The sequence below is a fragment of the Vigna umbellata genome, chromosome 1 (genome assembly GCF_029865625.1).
Source record: "Vigna umbellata cultivar VRB3 chromosome 1, Vumbellata_1.0, whole genome shotgun sequence".
In the NCBI taxonomy this organism is placed as follows: Eukaryota; Viridiplantae; Streptophyta; class Magnoliopsida; order Fabales; family Fabaceae; genus Vigna; species Vigna umbellata.
Window position 1 is genome coordinate 18,086,535 of NC_142165.1, and position 15,269 is coordinate 18,101,803.

At 30.2% G+C, this 15,269-nt stretch overlaps 1 protein-coding gene across 3 annotated transcripts; it reads right to left on the reverse strand.

Moving 5' to 3' along the window:
* Window positions 1-6,811: 6,811 nt before the first annotated feature.
* LOC124831255 (putative cyclin-A3-1) lies at window positions 6,812-10,409 on the reverse strand. Of its 3 annotated transcripts, none has more exons than XM_088098997.1 (8): window positions 9,883-10,409; window positions 9,545-9,777; window positions 9,375-9,450; window positions 9,214-9,290; window positions 9,072-9,105; window positions 7,570-7,719; window positions 7,361-7,495; window positions 6,812-7,285 (listed from the first exon to the last, which is right to left on the reverse strand). In XM_088098997.1, exons 1-8 carry the CDS (start codon window positions 10,186-10,188, stop codon window positions 7,190-7,192), a joined length of 1,107 nt encoding a protein of 368 aa, XP_087955123.1. In that variant the 5' UTR covers window positions 10,189-10,409; the 3' UTR covers window positions 6,812-7,189. The 3 variants fall into 3 exon arrangements, with proteins under 3 accessions (XP_087955123.1, XP_047161140.1, XP_047161139.1); XM_047305184.2 differs by having other exon boundaries at window positions 6,812-7,245; window positions 9,883-10,406; XM_047305183.2 differs by having other exon boundaries at window positions 6,812-7,245; window positions 9,072-9,290; window positions 9,883-10,408.
* Window positions 10,410-15,269: the final 4,860 nt, after the last annotated feature.

Genomic DNA, 15,269 nt, shown 5'->3' on the forward strand with positions numbered 1-15,269 from the left:
TACAATCTACATATAACACAACATTGCTAACAAATATAAACACACCTTAAATCTTGTAACCATTGCACGAGGGAGTTAGATTCACCCTTGAATTCCCAACAGATATGACCAAATTATGGGACAAAAACACCCAAAATTCAACCGTTTCATATTCCTAGTACATGGATGAAAGAAGTGATGCACTTACAAAAACCCTTATATACTATTATCATAGTCACTGTTCGTCAGAGAGTGGTAGCAATTCTGTTTTCTGGCCGAGTACCTGAATCTTAGCTACACTTGCAGCACTGTTTATGATGTCGATGGGAATACAATAAAGCAAAACAATATTCTTATTTAGTACTTTTCTATCACTTTCCCTCTCTTTCAATCATTCAATCTTTTCACTCTTCTTCTTTTCTGCACATATATAATTTTGACAACTATACTACAGATGTTGGTTACCCTCTGCTATGTAAAAATACACTTCATTTAAAACTAAGGGTTTGTGTAATACGAGTGAATTGATTCTGCATGATTTATATTTTGAAAGATGCACTCAACCTGTAACATTGAAAAGTTGGAAAAGGTTTTGTCTTTATTATCAGTATCGATGAAAAGGCCAACATTTTTTTTAAAAATGTATGGTATTTTCATCAAAACGAAATAAGTGAAAGAAACAAAACGCGTTGGCTAGCAGTACTCAGTATCTCACGCTAGGAACCCCCGACACCACTCAGACAAGTATTTTCCATCATTTCATGGTGTCAAGTTAGAAGAGAAATTGGGCATCGATGCTTTAAAGAAAAAGAAAAAGAAAAAAGGAGAGACAAAACCGAAAAAGAACAAAAGAAAAAAGACACTGTGAAAATTACTGTATGTCCAAAAAATTTACATCTCCTGTATAGATTGCAATACAACATATGAGAAAACAAAGTACCGACTCAAGAAGAACAAGCTAAGATTGGCTTCGTTTTCAAGAGACAAAAACATTCCTTACCTAGCTTTCCATAAGAACTCCATCATATATATATATAGTTGACACAAGGCCTGCAAAAATTTGAATCTGCTTACAATACTTGTACACATTGAAACCAACCCGAAACCTGAATTTCAATGTGCTCGTTTTGCAACCTCGACTCTCTCAAGAAACATAAGCAAACAAGAGACGGTGACTCAGCGGTTGTGGAGAGGATCCGAAGCATTGGGAACCTTTCTCTTCTGTGGGAAGTAAACGCCAAAGGGGTATCGTGGACGGTGGTGTTGGTCGAGGTTTTGTTGGTTCTGAGGCATGGTGTGAGAGTGATGGAAGCGGTGATCAACGAGAAGTGAAGGGTGTTGGTTTTGAGCGGAGACTTGGAGGGTGAGGAGGAGGAAAACCATGAAGCTCTTGAACCCTCCAAGAAGAGAGCAGTGGTGAAAGAGCATGGTTTGGTGTGGTGGGTGGAGAAAAGATGCATAGATTACTGCATATATTGGGTGAAGCTGGAAAAAGGTTGGAGGAATGGAAGGAAGGTAAAGGACAGCCGATGATGATGATGATGAATGGTCTGAGATGAGAGAAAAAGGTAATAGGCTTTGTTTGAAGGGAAAAAGGTGGTGCAGTGTTTTCAGGAGAACATTATTTTCTTCACAACAGTTAATTCTTATTATAATGATTTTTCTTTGTTTATTAATAAACGTGGTAGAATGAGGTTGAGTTGAGACAGCCCTGTCCTGATAAAGACATGTAGGACTCAGAAGGAAAAACACAGCAAGACAAAAGTAACATAATTTTTATTTGTTTTCAAAAGGGTGTTTTATTAACGATGATACAGCGATGAAATTTGTAAGTAACAGAAACCCATATTTACAGTTGTGAGATTATTGTCTGGACACTGGGAGATGTGACATCTGAAGTGTAAATTATTGTTGAAGTTTGTTAGATTAAAAATAGATTACTGCATAGGTTTTGATAATGGTGAGAGTGGAAAGAAGGAGGCACATGTTACGAGGGACTTTTGCTTTAAGATATTCTGTGTGCTTCACGAGGAGTCTTTTTCTCTAACGTTGCTTTGCTGCTTCTGATTTTCTTTCTGGCTTTGAGTCCCCAAAATAAGGTCAGTTCTCCAAAGTGCAATTTCTATGGCCCATGCATCTCATGGATTGAAATTTTGGCTCTTGTGCTTTTCTTTACTTCCTTGTCACTTCTGCTATGGGCAGGACCCAGTAATCCACTCTTTCCAACCTAATACACCTACTTCTTCTCTTCAACTTTCGGGTCCCTTTTGCCCTACCTTTTTCATCTTCCAAAAAACCTTACACTTTGAAATTTCATTTCTTTTTTTTCAGTATAGTACATATATAGTACCGACATCATTCCGGCTTACTGCATAGGAATCATACTGAATTAAGCCAACCATTATCATGACCTGTATTTAAGAATACTAATATCTCAATGTAATATGTTATGATGCAAACTTTATTATAGTGAATAGAGATATATTTCTAAAATAGACACATCAGTTAACGTGATAGTCCAAGTAATTAGATATATAAAAGGATGAGTAATAAAAGGATGAGTAATGGTAACATAGTACCACAACACACTTTTCATTTGATATATAATATAAAGATAAAATAATTGTAAAAATGTAATTTTTTGTATTTTGAAAAAAAATAAAAGAATAATATTAAATGAATATATAAGTTTTATGTGTATCAAAATATTATTTTTCTAAAAAAATTGCTTATTAACTCAGTTGGGCGTGTTTAAAATAAATTATTTAAAATATAGTAAAAATATTGAAATAATTTAAAAAGTTTTACCGTGTTATTTTTTAATTTAATGTTTGGTTTCTTTTATATGAATAATAATAGCTGATTATTGTCTAAATTTATTATATTTATTACGAGAGATACTTCTTTGATATTGTGATTTGTATATCTTCATAATAACAATGATTTAAATGTTTTAGTAACAGAATTAATCATTTAAATAGACGCAAACGTTCTATAAATTTAGTTCAATTCGATTTATTACGTGAAAATAACATTGACCAACTCGAATTTCTAGTAAGTTATAACACTAGAAAATATTTTTTAAGATTTTTTGTTATGGTTAATTTTGTCACTGAACCACGATCATTGCTACGATACAAAACATCGGTGATGAGGTTATTTATTATTCTTTAAGAACAGTAATATATTTATAAAGTATAATAATGTATAATTTAATAATACAACTTTTTAAGGACTAACAGTACAACTTTATTTAACGTAAAAGCTACACTGTGTGGCATATGGGGAAGGGGTTCTGGTCTGGTCTCTGAAGATGGCTCAAAAACCAACATAATCGTTTTTATATTCAAAATTACTTTCTCCACCTGATGCTTTTGGTCTATCCATCTACTGATTATGTCTTTCTGTGTTAGAGAAAAAGAAAGAAAAAAAATACAAAAAGAATTGTTTTAATTGAAATCGTATTCACCCAACTTACTATAGTTCTATTTTAATTGAATCCCGTAAAGTAGATAAGGTGAAGGGTGAAAAAAAAAAGGAAAAAACATCTTTAATTTTTTATCAGGTTTAAATTTTATTTTAATTAAAATCCCATTAGTTGATAATGATAGGTGGTGGTGTCTAAATTATCTGGATTTTAATGGCTCTAGTTTTTAATTAGATTGTATTCACAGTACATGTAATAAGGTAGAATTTTAATTATATTAAATTTTAATTAGGTTAGAAATTAAAAGGTGAATTTTAATTAAATTAATTTTTAATTAGGTAGTATTGGACTGAGTTAAATTTTTCATTACATTAATTTTAAATAGATTTAGATTGAATCATTCACTTTTTCATTTACTCTATTTTATGATTTTGTTTGATTATCTTAGTAATTTCACTATATCACAATTATAGATTAAATTTGAATCAAAATAGAATATAAAATTTAATTTAAATAATAAATTTAACTGTGATTATGAGTATCGATCTTATCATTAATCAAATTGATTGGAATACTAATCCTACCGTTGAATCATTCATTATTCGGTTTATATTAAAAAATAAAAATATAGCATATAAGTTAAACACAAACATAAAAATGTACCAGTTGTGCCCGATTTATTCTATGGATAGTCGTGTGTGTGCTTTCAGTTTGTGGAATTAATCTATCTTCTTGAGATTGTTGGAGGTCATGATATATGGAAAACAACCAAAAAATTTAACAAGTGAACACTATACGGATATTATAACGTTCAAGATATCGTGATTTTGGAGTCTAAAATTCATAGTTGAATCTCAATAACGTTCTAAGATATCGTGATTTTGGAGTCTAAAATTCGAAACGGTATTGTAATAAAAGAATTAATACATAAAATAAAAGTCTCATTGAGCAGAAAAAGATACATAAAAAAAGTTAACATCATCGAGTAACATATGGTGAAATGTAAAAAATAAAATTTAGACTGGGTTAAGTTTGAATATAAAATAAGTTTTCATTGCATGGGTTATTGGCAATGACATGCAAAGGCAATTACTGGAAGTTGCAGAGTATTTTGAAAGTAAGGATTTGTTTAGAATGAAAAGAATTAATGAATGTAAGTGATGTTTGGTAAAAAGTTGTAGAGGTTTTGAGTGGTCATGTCATGCGCGAAAGACCAATGAAGAAAGAGGGTTCAGCAAAATGCCTGAATGAGTGGCTTGATTTTGGATATTAAAACCCAAAGGATATTCCTGTGTTAGACACTTTGATTTTCTGTTTTTGTTTTCTCTTCCCAAAGCAATGTTTCTCGGCTAAACAATTATTGTGCAAATAAATTCACAGCAACCTTACAAAGTTACCACTCTTTTGCTTCTCTGTCTCCCTCTCTTCTGTCTTAATCGCAGGTTTTGGATCTATTCTCATCCTGTGTCTACCCTATTACCACTCACTATGTTTTTTTTTATTCTACGCTGTTGGGCGGACCCACCATTTAAGAAAATTGGTATATGAATTAGTCACTTGGTTGCTTCTAATTGTAGCATTTTTTAAGTATTGGTGTTATATTGGGACAGGTACTCTTGTTGTGATCAATTCTGTCACATATGTTGTTCTTTTAAATCATGCATTTGTTTTCATTTGTATCATGTAATCCTGTTGGATCTTGGTTAAGTTTGGTTTGTTGCAATTTTTATTTTATTTTGCCTGTGAATAAGTTTTAATTCTTTAAATCATGCATTTCTTTCGTTTCTGAATTTTCATTCCTTTTAAATTAAATGGCACTAAGAAATATTAGGTTTATCCCTTCCTAAAATTAAAATCTTGCTTGCACATTTTGTTAGAGTCTTGATTGAGAAATTAAAAATACTATAGAAATGATTATAGGATCCATTAACATAAATATATAATAGTGTTATTTAATGCATCTTCAACTTTTGATTTGTTGTTACAAGTGTCTGGAATTTAGGTTTGTGCTCTATTAACAATATTTACATGTCATTAACCTGTAACATAATTGAATTTGTTCATCTGTTCAATCATTTTAATCATGAAATAAAATATTGAAAAACTGACCGGTCAACTTGTCAGTCACCTAATGACGAAAATCGAAACTTCTCATATAATTGATGTTTTTCAAGAGAAAATCATCGTAAAAATGCAACACCATTAAAATAAGTCTAACTTACACGTAAGAAATTGATATAATCTGACTTAAAATCTTGTTGAAAAGTCATTACTCGAAAGATATTAATGAGGTGCAAAAAGAAATATTATTGAAAAGTCGGATAAAAGCCATTTTTGACATACACTATTTTACAAGATATTATGGAAAACAATGCTTGATAAATTACACATTTTTTTTATCTACTATAATAATTAACCTAAGAAGTCAAAGTAATCAGAATCCACATGTGGGCCAACAAAATATTTAGTCTCAATAGGGTGAATTGCATTTTTCTCTTTCGCCTTTTTAATTTACTTAAAGACTTTTCTCACTCCTGTTAGGGAGCAAGTTCAATAATTTTTAGTACACACAAATATCTGAATCAAACTCTTGTTACATTTTTTTTCCTTTGTTTCATGTGTTTCTGTGTAAGGACATCAGAATTTAATTTGTCAAGGCTGCATGGTAAACAAATTAGAATAAAATATATCTTAGTTGATTTTACTCCCCACGTTTTAAGAATGTTAATTTTGATCATTATATTTTGTTTGTGTGAATGATTTCATTCATGCTCAATTCATAATGAAAAGCAAGAAAGTAAGAATTGATAATCAGAGAGGCCAAGACTTAAATTTCAAGAAAGTAAGAATGTGGCTCTGAAATGTAAGAAATAATAACTTATTTCTATTAAACTGTCGCAAAATTATAAGATAAATAAACAACATTTTAAGAAAAATATAAGGTATACCAAATAGTCAAATGTACTAAGACTTGGAAAGTCACTTACTAATACCATTAGTGCAAGTCGTGTTCAGACACGTTATCGCAAGAGTAATGAAAACAATGATGCTCCAATGCAAATCAATGGTTTTCGCATTGGCACAATTTGCAGCAGATCCTCTTCCAAAATACCCGCTCCAGATATTTTATGATGACACACTACACTGCACAACCTTTGTTATAATGGAATCTTTTCTGGTTGTGCAATCGAGGCAATCAACTAGTAGAGGTAACACAATTGCGGCCACCATGGCCACACTTATCTACTACACAACCACCTCCAAAAAGAGGGAGCCTCGGTTTCACTAACCACGATGCTAGAGAAAAAAATTAAGATAGAATAAAAGAGAAAAGGTTAAGCACAAACCACCAGTTATATTCTATCACAGATGTTTGATTCAGACAGCACAGACAATCAGAAAAAATGGCTCATGTGAGTACGGATGAAAAATTGATTTCTGAACATCATAGATTGCACATCTGATAGTGGAACTACAATGAAAACGTATAGAAATTTCCTATACATAGAATCTGCAAATCATTCAATGACCTCTTACAAAGAATTTCAATTGGCAAAAATAGAACCTAATTCTGAACTAATGGGGTTATCACATTTCATACAAGCTCGATCAGAGTCAGTGAGGCCAGCATAGATACATTGTCAATGCATTTACGAAAAGCACCTTCCTAAGCATATCAGCAAGTGCCACAGAAAGGGTGAACACCTTCCTGCCAACAGTTGAAAAGAAAGTCGGAGCAAGAATAGCCAAGTCTCAAATGCCTAACAATCTGATCCTGAAAATTCAAAAAAAGAAAGGGGTATCTCGGGAGGAGATGGTGTTGTTGCCACACATTTGAACTGTACAAAAACACCAAATGCAACGGGAATCAGCGTATTTATCCAACATGACAGGTAGACTGAAATTGACATTTAAGGTAAAAAATAGCTACTGAAAAATAGTGTAAAATAGTACCTTATGCTGTTTGTATTTCTCTCTCACAGCTTGCAAAGAAGGCCCCCTCCTACTGAGGTATAAATCATGTATGTTTAGAACACATTCCTTGAAGTCAGCGGGTTTATATCTAGTGAGCTGATGGAGTGCCGAATTCTGTTAAAAAAACAATTCAGTAACATCCCCTACAATCAACATTGGATTTGAAATACACATTTAAAAAGGATTACCCAAGGATGTGTCTTTGATCTTAACATAAATCTTGCTAAGAATACAACAGATGCTGCCACCAAAGATGGCACAAACTTTACACAATTATAATCCAATAAACTGAGCTCAGCAAGGTAGCAGCTAAGGAAATCAAACTGGAGATCAGAAGTCTGCACAATGGAACAAGCTTATTAGCCAAATGATGAAAGCAATGTTATTAGAGCAAACTAGTCATAGAGTTAGTCAAGGAACTAGGTCAATGCTGATCTGGAAAGTCATGGATTGACTGCATAAAAAAAAAATATTAAATTTAAAAAAATTATATTTATATTAAAGATATACATTATATAATATTAAGTACTAAATTTCCGAGAGCTGTATTAGTTGAGAAAATTTTGAACTTCTAATGTGGAATAACAGTTGTTATGACGATACAGAGACAACAGTGTTCATTTTTATGCAAGCCTAAGTGAGTAGGTTGTTTAGTACACCAAAAATGGAACTCAATAGTCAAGACAACACAGGTGCCTGGAAGGAGATGTTCCACAATGGAATCAATGCAGAAAAGGTCTGTTGCTGAGTAAAACACAAGCGGACCAGCCAAGTGAAATAACCAATTGTACTGGTTTAAGACAGGTCAGTTTGGTTTTAATAACACTAAATGAAAGTCCACATTTTTCACTCAAGGAATTAGAATGTGTCAGTGTTATGTTATCAATCGCACATTGCAGCAAATGGTTGATAGAAATATTTGCAATATTATACAGGAGAGAGCATCACTGGCATACATGAGAAGTCACGTATAGCAGTTTAAAATCAAGTTACCAAATAGAGATCAAAAACCATGTATTGTAAAGCTAATTCTTGAACCCTAAATAATAATTCATGTTCAATCACAAAATTCAAAAAAGCAATGAAAAATAAAATAACAAAATAAAAAAATTAAGTAAAGATATGATCACAAGTGTTTTTTCAAATCTTTTCCATTTTACAATTTAAGTTAATAATTCCATGAGAATTGATGAAACAAATGTAGAAAAAGTCAAAATAAATTTTTCAAATTGATTAATTCACATATTGCAAGATACAGAGTCATTTGATATTCTTCGTATATGAATCCTTATACGTGGTTAAATTATATATACAAGCAATATTTAAATCACAAATATATTAAATAACAATTATCAAGTGTAAAAAAATTAAAATGTATGCAAATAAAAAGAAAATCCATAAAATAGACATAAAATTAACTAAAATGTTTAACTGGCCAAAGACTCCCTAAAAATGTGAAGAGAACGAACTTGTTCTACAATCACAACAAGCATTGAGGCTGCAATTGCGGACAGAGTCATAATCACAAATCTACAAATTTACCAAAACAAATAGCACTTATGGCCTACTGAACTGAGTAACTGAGTCTTTTCTTGGCAATTCACCAAATAGAGTTAATTGATTCTTATAAAACTACTTCCATGTTCATGAATAAGCTTTAACAAACGGCTCAAAATAAGAGTTAACTTACATCAATGCCCTCTTGACCAACTCTACAGAACCTCCTGCAACCACGACAAAGAGTAAAGAGTGAACCAAAAAGCCAAGATAAAACAACTAAAACAAGATAAACCAATGCAACAACATCATATAACCAGCAAAGAAAAACACACCTCAAGAATGTCTTCACTGTTGGACCACCCAATTCAAACCTCAAAGCTTTCAATATTTCGGCTTCCATATTCACAACCTTCACCAAAAAATTGCAAAAATCAGTGCAATCCAAACCTAAAACATGCAGTAATACAAGCAACAAACGAAACACAATAACCACCTCTTCCTTAGAGTATGTATTATCCGTAATGTAACAAAAGTCCTCCACCTCAGGTGGTTTAATCTCTTCATATTTCCTATTTTCAAAAACAATAAAAAAAACAAAAATTAACTGACAAATAACACAAAACAGTGAACAAAGTACATGTATAAGAATGGGGGGAAACTCACGATGCGATAAGCATTGCAGCAACCCCAAGTAACTGCAATCTCTGTCTGGACAATACATTCAATGATAAAAACCTATCTATATAAGCCACGCAAAAATATAACGTGTCTGAAACCAATTTATACTCTTCCGCAACCTCAACCAACCAATCCACCAGAACCCCACGCATGTTAGCATTCACGTCCTTCTGAACTTTCTGAATATAATCCGGCAACGGTCTCTTACTAGGAAGAACCTGAGCCAGAGTCACAAAAAATAAAAATAAAACCCTCACTCACACCATTCCCAAAACGACACAGTTTCAACAACCAGAAAAGGGAAAACAATAAAACCCTAGTACCTCCATTCCACAAAGGTACTCGTATATATCCGAAACATACGGCCCACAAAGTTGCGGGTCACTCCTCTCCTCGACTTTCTCCGGTGTGGCAACCGTCGGCACCGGTTTCTGGAGTTTGATTTTTTTCCGTGGTTGAGTATCTGAAACAGCAACTGCGGCGGCGTCTGAGACATTAGTGAGGTCTCCCAAAACGACGCGCTTCTTCTTGGCGTTTCCCTGCATTTGGCATATGGCAGCTGCGGCTCTCTTCTTGGCCTCGCGCTGAGGGCGCGTGGTGCTGGTGTTGTTCTCTGAGGCTGTTGCCATTGGAGATTAGAAGAAGAAGAGAACAAAGAAGGAGAGGAATGAAAAGGGCTTTTTAAGAAGTGAAATTAGCAGTGTTGTTGGAATTGGCGTTGGGTTAGTTTGAAATTTTTGCTGTAGGTTTTGTTCCCGCTGTTCATTTTGGGATTTTTTTCAGAAACCGTGCCCAATTGCTACATTTCGCACTCTCTCATTGCGGGATTCTGCTTCTTGGATTCTTTCTTTCTTCATTCTCCTTTTAAATTATTAATTATTTTTTCTCTTTCTCTTTTTCTTTAATTTTTCTTTTCCCTCTCTTTTTTATCTTTATTTTTCACACTTTTTCAACTTTGAACACCCGGGCTGTTCCTGTGCGGTTAAATATTTAACCAAATTTCAAACTTATTACCACTGTAAAAGGAAAATATTAAAAAAATAAAGAAATGACAATAAATTAAAAAAAATCAACAATTTAATGTCTCTTTATGATTTAGGTAAAACTTAAATGTTAGCGCCATTGAAGATGAATGTGACTCTTAAATTCAATATAAATAAAATAAAAATTAACAATAATAATTTAATATTTCCTTATTTGTGTTATAGGAATAAATATTTTGATGTTGTTCAAGATTTATTAAAATTATCAATTGATGATGATAGATAAAATAAAATAAGACACAAAATCAACCATTGAATATTTTTTTAACTTCAAATATTTTAAAGTTGTAAAAGATTTAGTTAAAATTCATTATTTTGTTTCTTATTTTAAAAAACTGTGGAGAGAAACTGTAAATTATAAACTGTTGTTAAGCTTTTTACTATTGCGTACTTGTCTAATATAGGAATTCCTGACATTTTATGAAACAAAGTTATATTAATTAGATTTTTTTTATTTAATTTTTGAAACAAAAACATTGGGAACAATCAAATTTTAATTATAAAGAGATGATTCCAACAAGAAATATTTTTCTACTTCTTTAGTGTGTAGAAACATTAATAAATATGAGAACTAAATCAAGTGTTTAACTTTTTCTATTTAATAAATATCTCAATTCTTATCTTTCCTAGTGTCATTGAAAGTTCTAAAATGTAATTTGTTTTTAAGAAACAAATAATATAAGAATTCAAAGGTTCAACTTATTTTTAGCTATTAAGATATATTCATCCATTCTTCTATAATGTATATTCTACGATGTACATTTTGTTTCTTTTTCCGAGAAACATGAATAAATATAAAATTGAATGATGAGTTAATTTTTTTTTTCACTTACAACGGATCTTTGTTTACTCGGTTGTTTTTTGTTTGATTTTTTTTATATTTGTATTAAAAAATTAATATCATTATTATTATTTTAAAATAAATAATTTATATAAATAATTATAATTAAAGGTTATAATTAAGTATAGTTAAAAATATTATATTTGAATAAAAAATGTAATAACTTGAAAAGATTAAATAACTAATCAGGGATATTTTTTATAAAAACATTAATAAAATAAATAATATTATTTTAATATTAATTTTTTATGTTAAAATAATAGATTATAGAAAATAAAACTAATAATAATAATAAATTATACTAATATAATATAATATCAATACTAATAATAGAAACAATAACACAAATAACCATAATAACCTTATATATTTGTTTATATTATATTGTAATGTAAGATAAAAAGATAAATTAATAATAAAAAAAATAGAAAATAATTGCAAGTAATTGTATAATGATCTTATAGAAAATAAAAGAAAAATGTATGTATAAAATAAAAGTAAAAAGTATGTCTATTGTGAAATATGAATAATCCGTAAAAAAAACGTGAAAAAATATATTAGATGACATCCTCTACCTTTTTTATATGGGAAAACTTCTTTTTATAAATCTTTTTAGTAAACTATTATAGCCTGTGTATTTTATAAAATGTTGGATTGTAGTTTCATCAAAAGTTCATGATTTAATGTTGGCATATTTTTGTTGTTGTAGTATGAAGGGATGTGTAAGTCAGTATTTATCTCTTTCTTGTATTTTTTTTTCTTACTCAAAATATTATATTGAGAATATATATATATATATATATATATATATATATATATATATATATATATATATATATATATATATATATATTATATATATATATATATATATATATGTGTGTGTAATATTATATATATATATATATATATATATATATATATATATAATACATTGATAAATAGTACATGAGTATATTCTTTGTGAATATTATATTTGTAAAATGATATTGCATTTATATATTTTTACTAACTTTCAGAATTTGATCTTTGTTTTTTTATCAAAAAAAATAATTATAATAAAATAAAAAGACAAAAAAAAATGTATATGCTTTTACAAAGGAAAAAACATAAGAGTGATAATGTTTTTTTACATACTGTGATATAAATATTAAATAATTTATAAGATTTGTCTCTTGTAAATCTTACAAAATTTCGTGTAGGTACTCTCTCACTCGTTCAAAATGGTTGATTGATTGTTCCAAGAATGTCTCAAGACAACTTCTTAATTTGTTTTTGTGTTCTTGTTTCACTTTTTGTCAGAAAGATGCAAAGTACTTTGTAATGGAAACAAGTTAGATCATTCAAAATCTTGATGTTCTTAATCGATTAGGTTATTTCTTTAATCGATTAGACCTAACTCTCTGACTTAATCGATTAGGTTATTTCCTTAATCAATTAGGTTATTTCCTTAATCGATTAAAATAAACAGTGCAGCCCTGTTATGCTTTTATCATGCTTTAATTGATTATAAGCATTACTTAATCGATTAATACAACTAGATTTATGCACATTTGATCTTCTAGCAATGAAGACTATTCCATACATGAATTATACATCTAAGACTCTATGCTATATGATTTTAATTTTATTCTAACAATTTTATCACTTAAGAAAAAACATTTTACATAGTTTATCATCAAAAATACTTTTACCATACACAAGAAAGCTCATCCTCTCAACAATTTAAATACTTTATTTCAGTTTAGTTTGGTTTAGGGCGGTTCTAAAGTGCTAAACTTATTGATAAGTATGAAAAATACATGTTTTCAGACTTATTAATTAACTCAAAATTTGTATTTATTCATGAAATAAATACAAAGTGGAGTGCTATCAAAGTGGAGTGAATTCCTCGTTGAAAAGTTGTAATTAGAAGTAGGAAAGTGTGTAGTAAATTGTACAGGAATTTATACATCAAAGTGGAGTGCTATCAGATGTTTCACGCTAAGCCAGCATTAAATCGCTCAGCTAAATAGAGTTTTATTCGCTCAGCGCACCAGCACATCTCGCTGAGCGAATAAAGGACAATTAAAGATATGCTGTAGTTGAATATTCGCTTGGCGCATAAAGAGTTGCGCTTAGCGAATTAGTTATTTTTTCAATTGGCTTTTAAAGTGGGAAATAGAAAGAAAGGAGAGAAGTTTCGGACAGAGGAAAGAAACGAAAATATCTTAGGAACTTCAGGAGACTACTTCAAGGCATCAAAACACCATTATTGCAAGGGATTGCTTCGAATGTGTACGTTCTAGATGACTAGGAGTAGTTAAAATTTTCTTTCGTTGGAATTGGATGTAATGAACTCACTCTTATGTAATTGTCCTATTCAATATATAGTTGTTCTTTCATATGTTCTCTCTTGAATTTACTATCTTTGTATGGAAATATAATGTTATTTGAATGTTTCTGATTACTCGAAAGTAACTTTGAACATGGACATAGATAGAGTACCTAAGTGATTTGGGATCTAGGGATAGACTCAATAACTTGTCATTCTTAGCATCAGACTTAATGCAAATTGTATGTTAAATTGACTAAGGAGTTAACAGTTTGATATATTAATTTAGAACTAGTTGCTAAAGGATTAGGACTAGTATGCCTTGATGTGAATGTTTGAATGAAATAATGACATATTGTACAGAGTTTTATCTTCATATGATTCATGAACCCAATTCCAACAAAGTTTCTTTTAAATATAATTCCTTACACACCAACTGTTTGATAAAATACCAAAAAGAGTTTCTTGTGTTGTTTTGTGCATTTTGATGTCTAATTGAGCTATAAAAGGAAGAATTGTCATGTGTTGCACAAGTCCTTTCGGAGAAAGATACTTTTACTTATTCACTGTATTACTTGGAACGATTTGGTATACTTGTAAAAAAGTTATCACTTATACCTTTTATGCTAGTTATTGAGGGCTTAGACACACCTTTCGTTTAGATATAAAAGCGACGTGTTTCTTTTTTTTTATCTCATGACCTTGTTCTCTTTTTGTGTATATAGGTCTATGAAATAATTTGATAGCATTTGTGAATAGCACTTTACTAAGCATTTTATCATATAAGATTACATCATCTAACATTTGAAAATGATTATCTTAATAAGACTCTGTAGTCAAAAGTTTTTATTCTAAAAACAAGAGAAATGATTTATTTATCTTACTTTTAGATATTTCAATTGATGGTTTTAAATTTATCTATCAAGCTATTAAGCTTGATGTTTAGTTGCTTATTTTGTACATGATTTTTTTAATGAATCCACAAATTCAAGTTTTTTTTTTAATTTGCTAAAGAAAATGTTGTTTTCTCTTTGACTTTGGATAACCTTTCAAAGAATATAGAATTGGTTAAACATAATTTTTATGTTTTCATTTTCTTCTGCAATGGACAATTCATATTGGTAAGTAAGTTGAGTTTTATCTTTTCATCTCAGAGAAACCTTTATAGATAATGATGAAAGTATTTGGTGTTTACGTGATTCATTTAAAAGCACAGACTTTCAAATATTCTTCTTCTAAAAGGAAACATAAGAGAATATTATGAACTCTAAAGTTTAGTGAGTAATTTTGCTATTGGTATATAATTAGTTTTTTCATGATGTTCATCATGTTCATATAACAGGACTCAAAAAGGGCATCATATGTTGATTCCAATTTGAATTTCTTTTTTCTATGCAAAGGAGGTATGTTCATGACTTGTCTTTCATTTTTCATTGTGCTCAATATTTACCATCTTAGTTTTGCAATGAACTAACCATAAGAAGTTAGGTACGATACTAACTAAAAGAACAT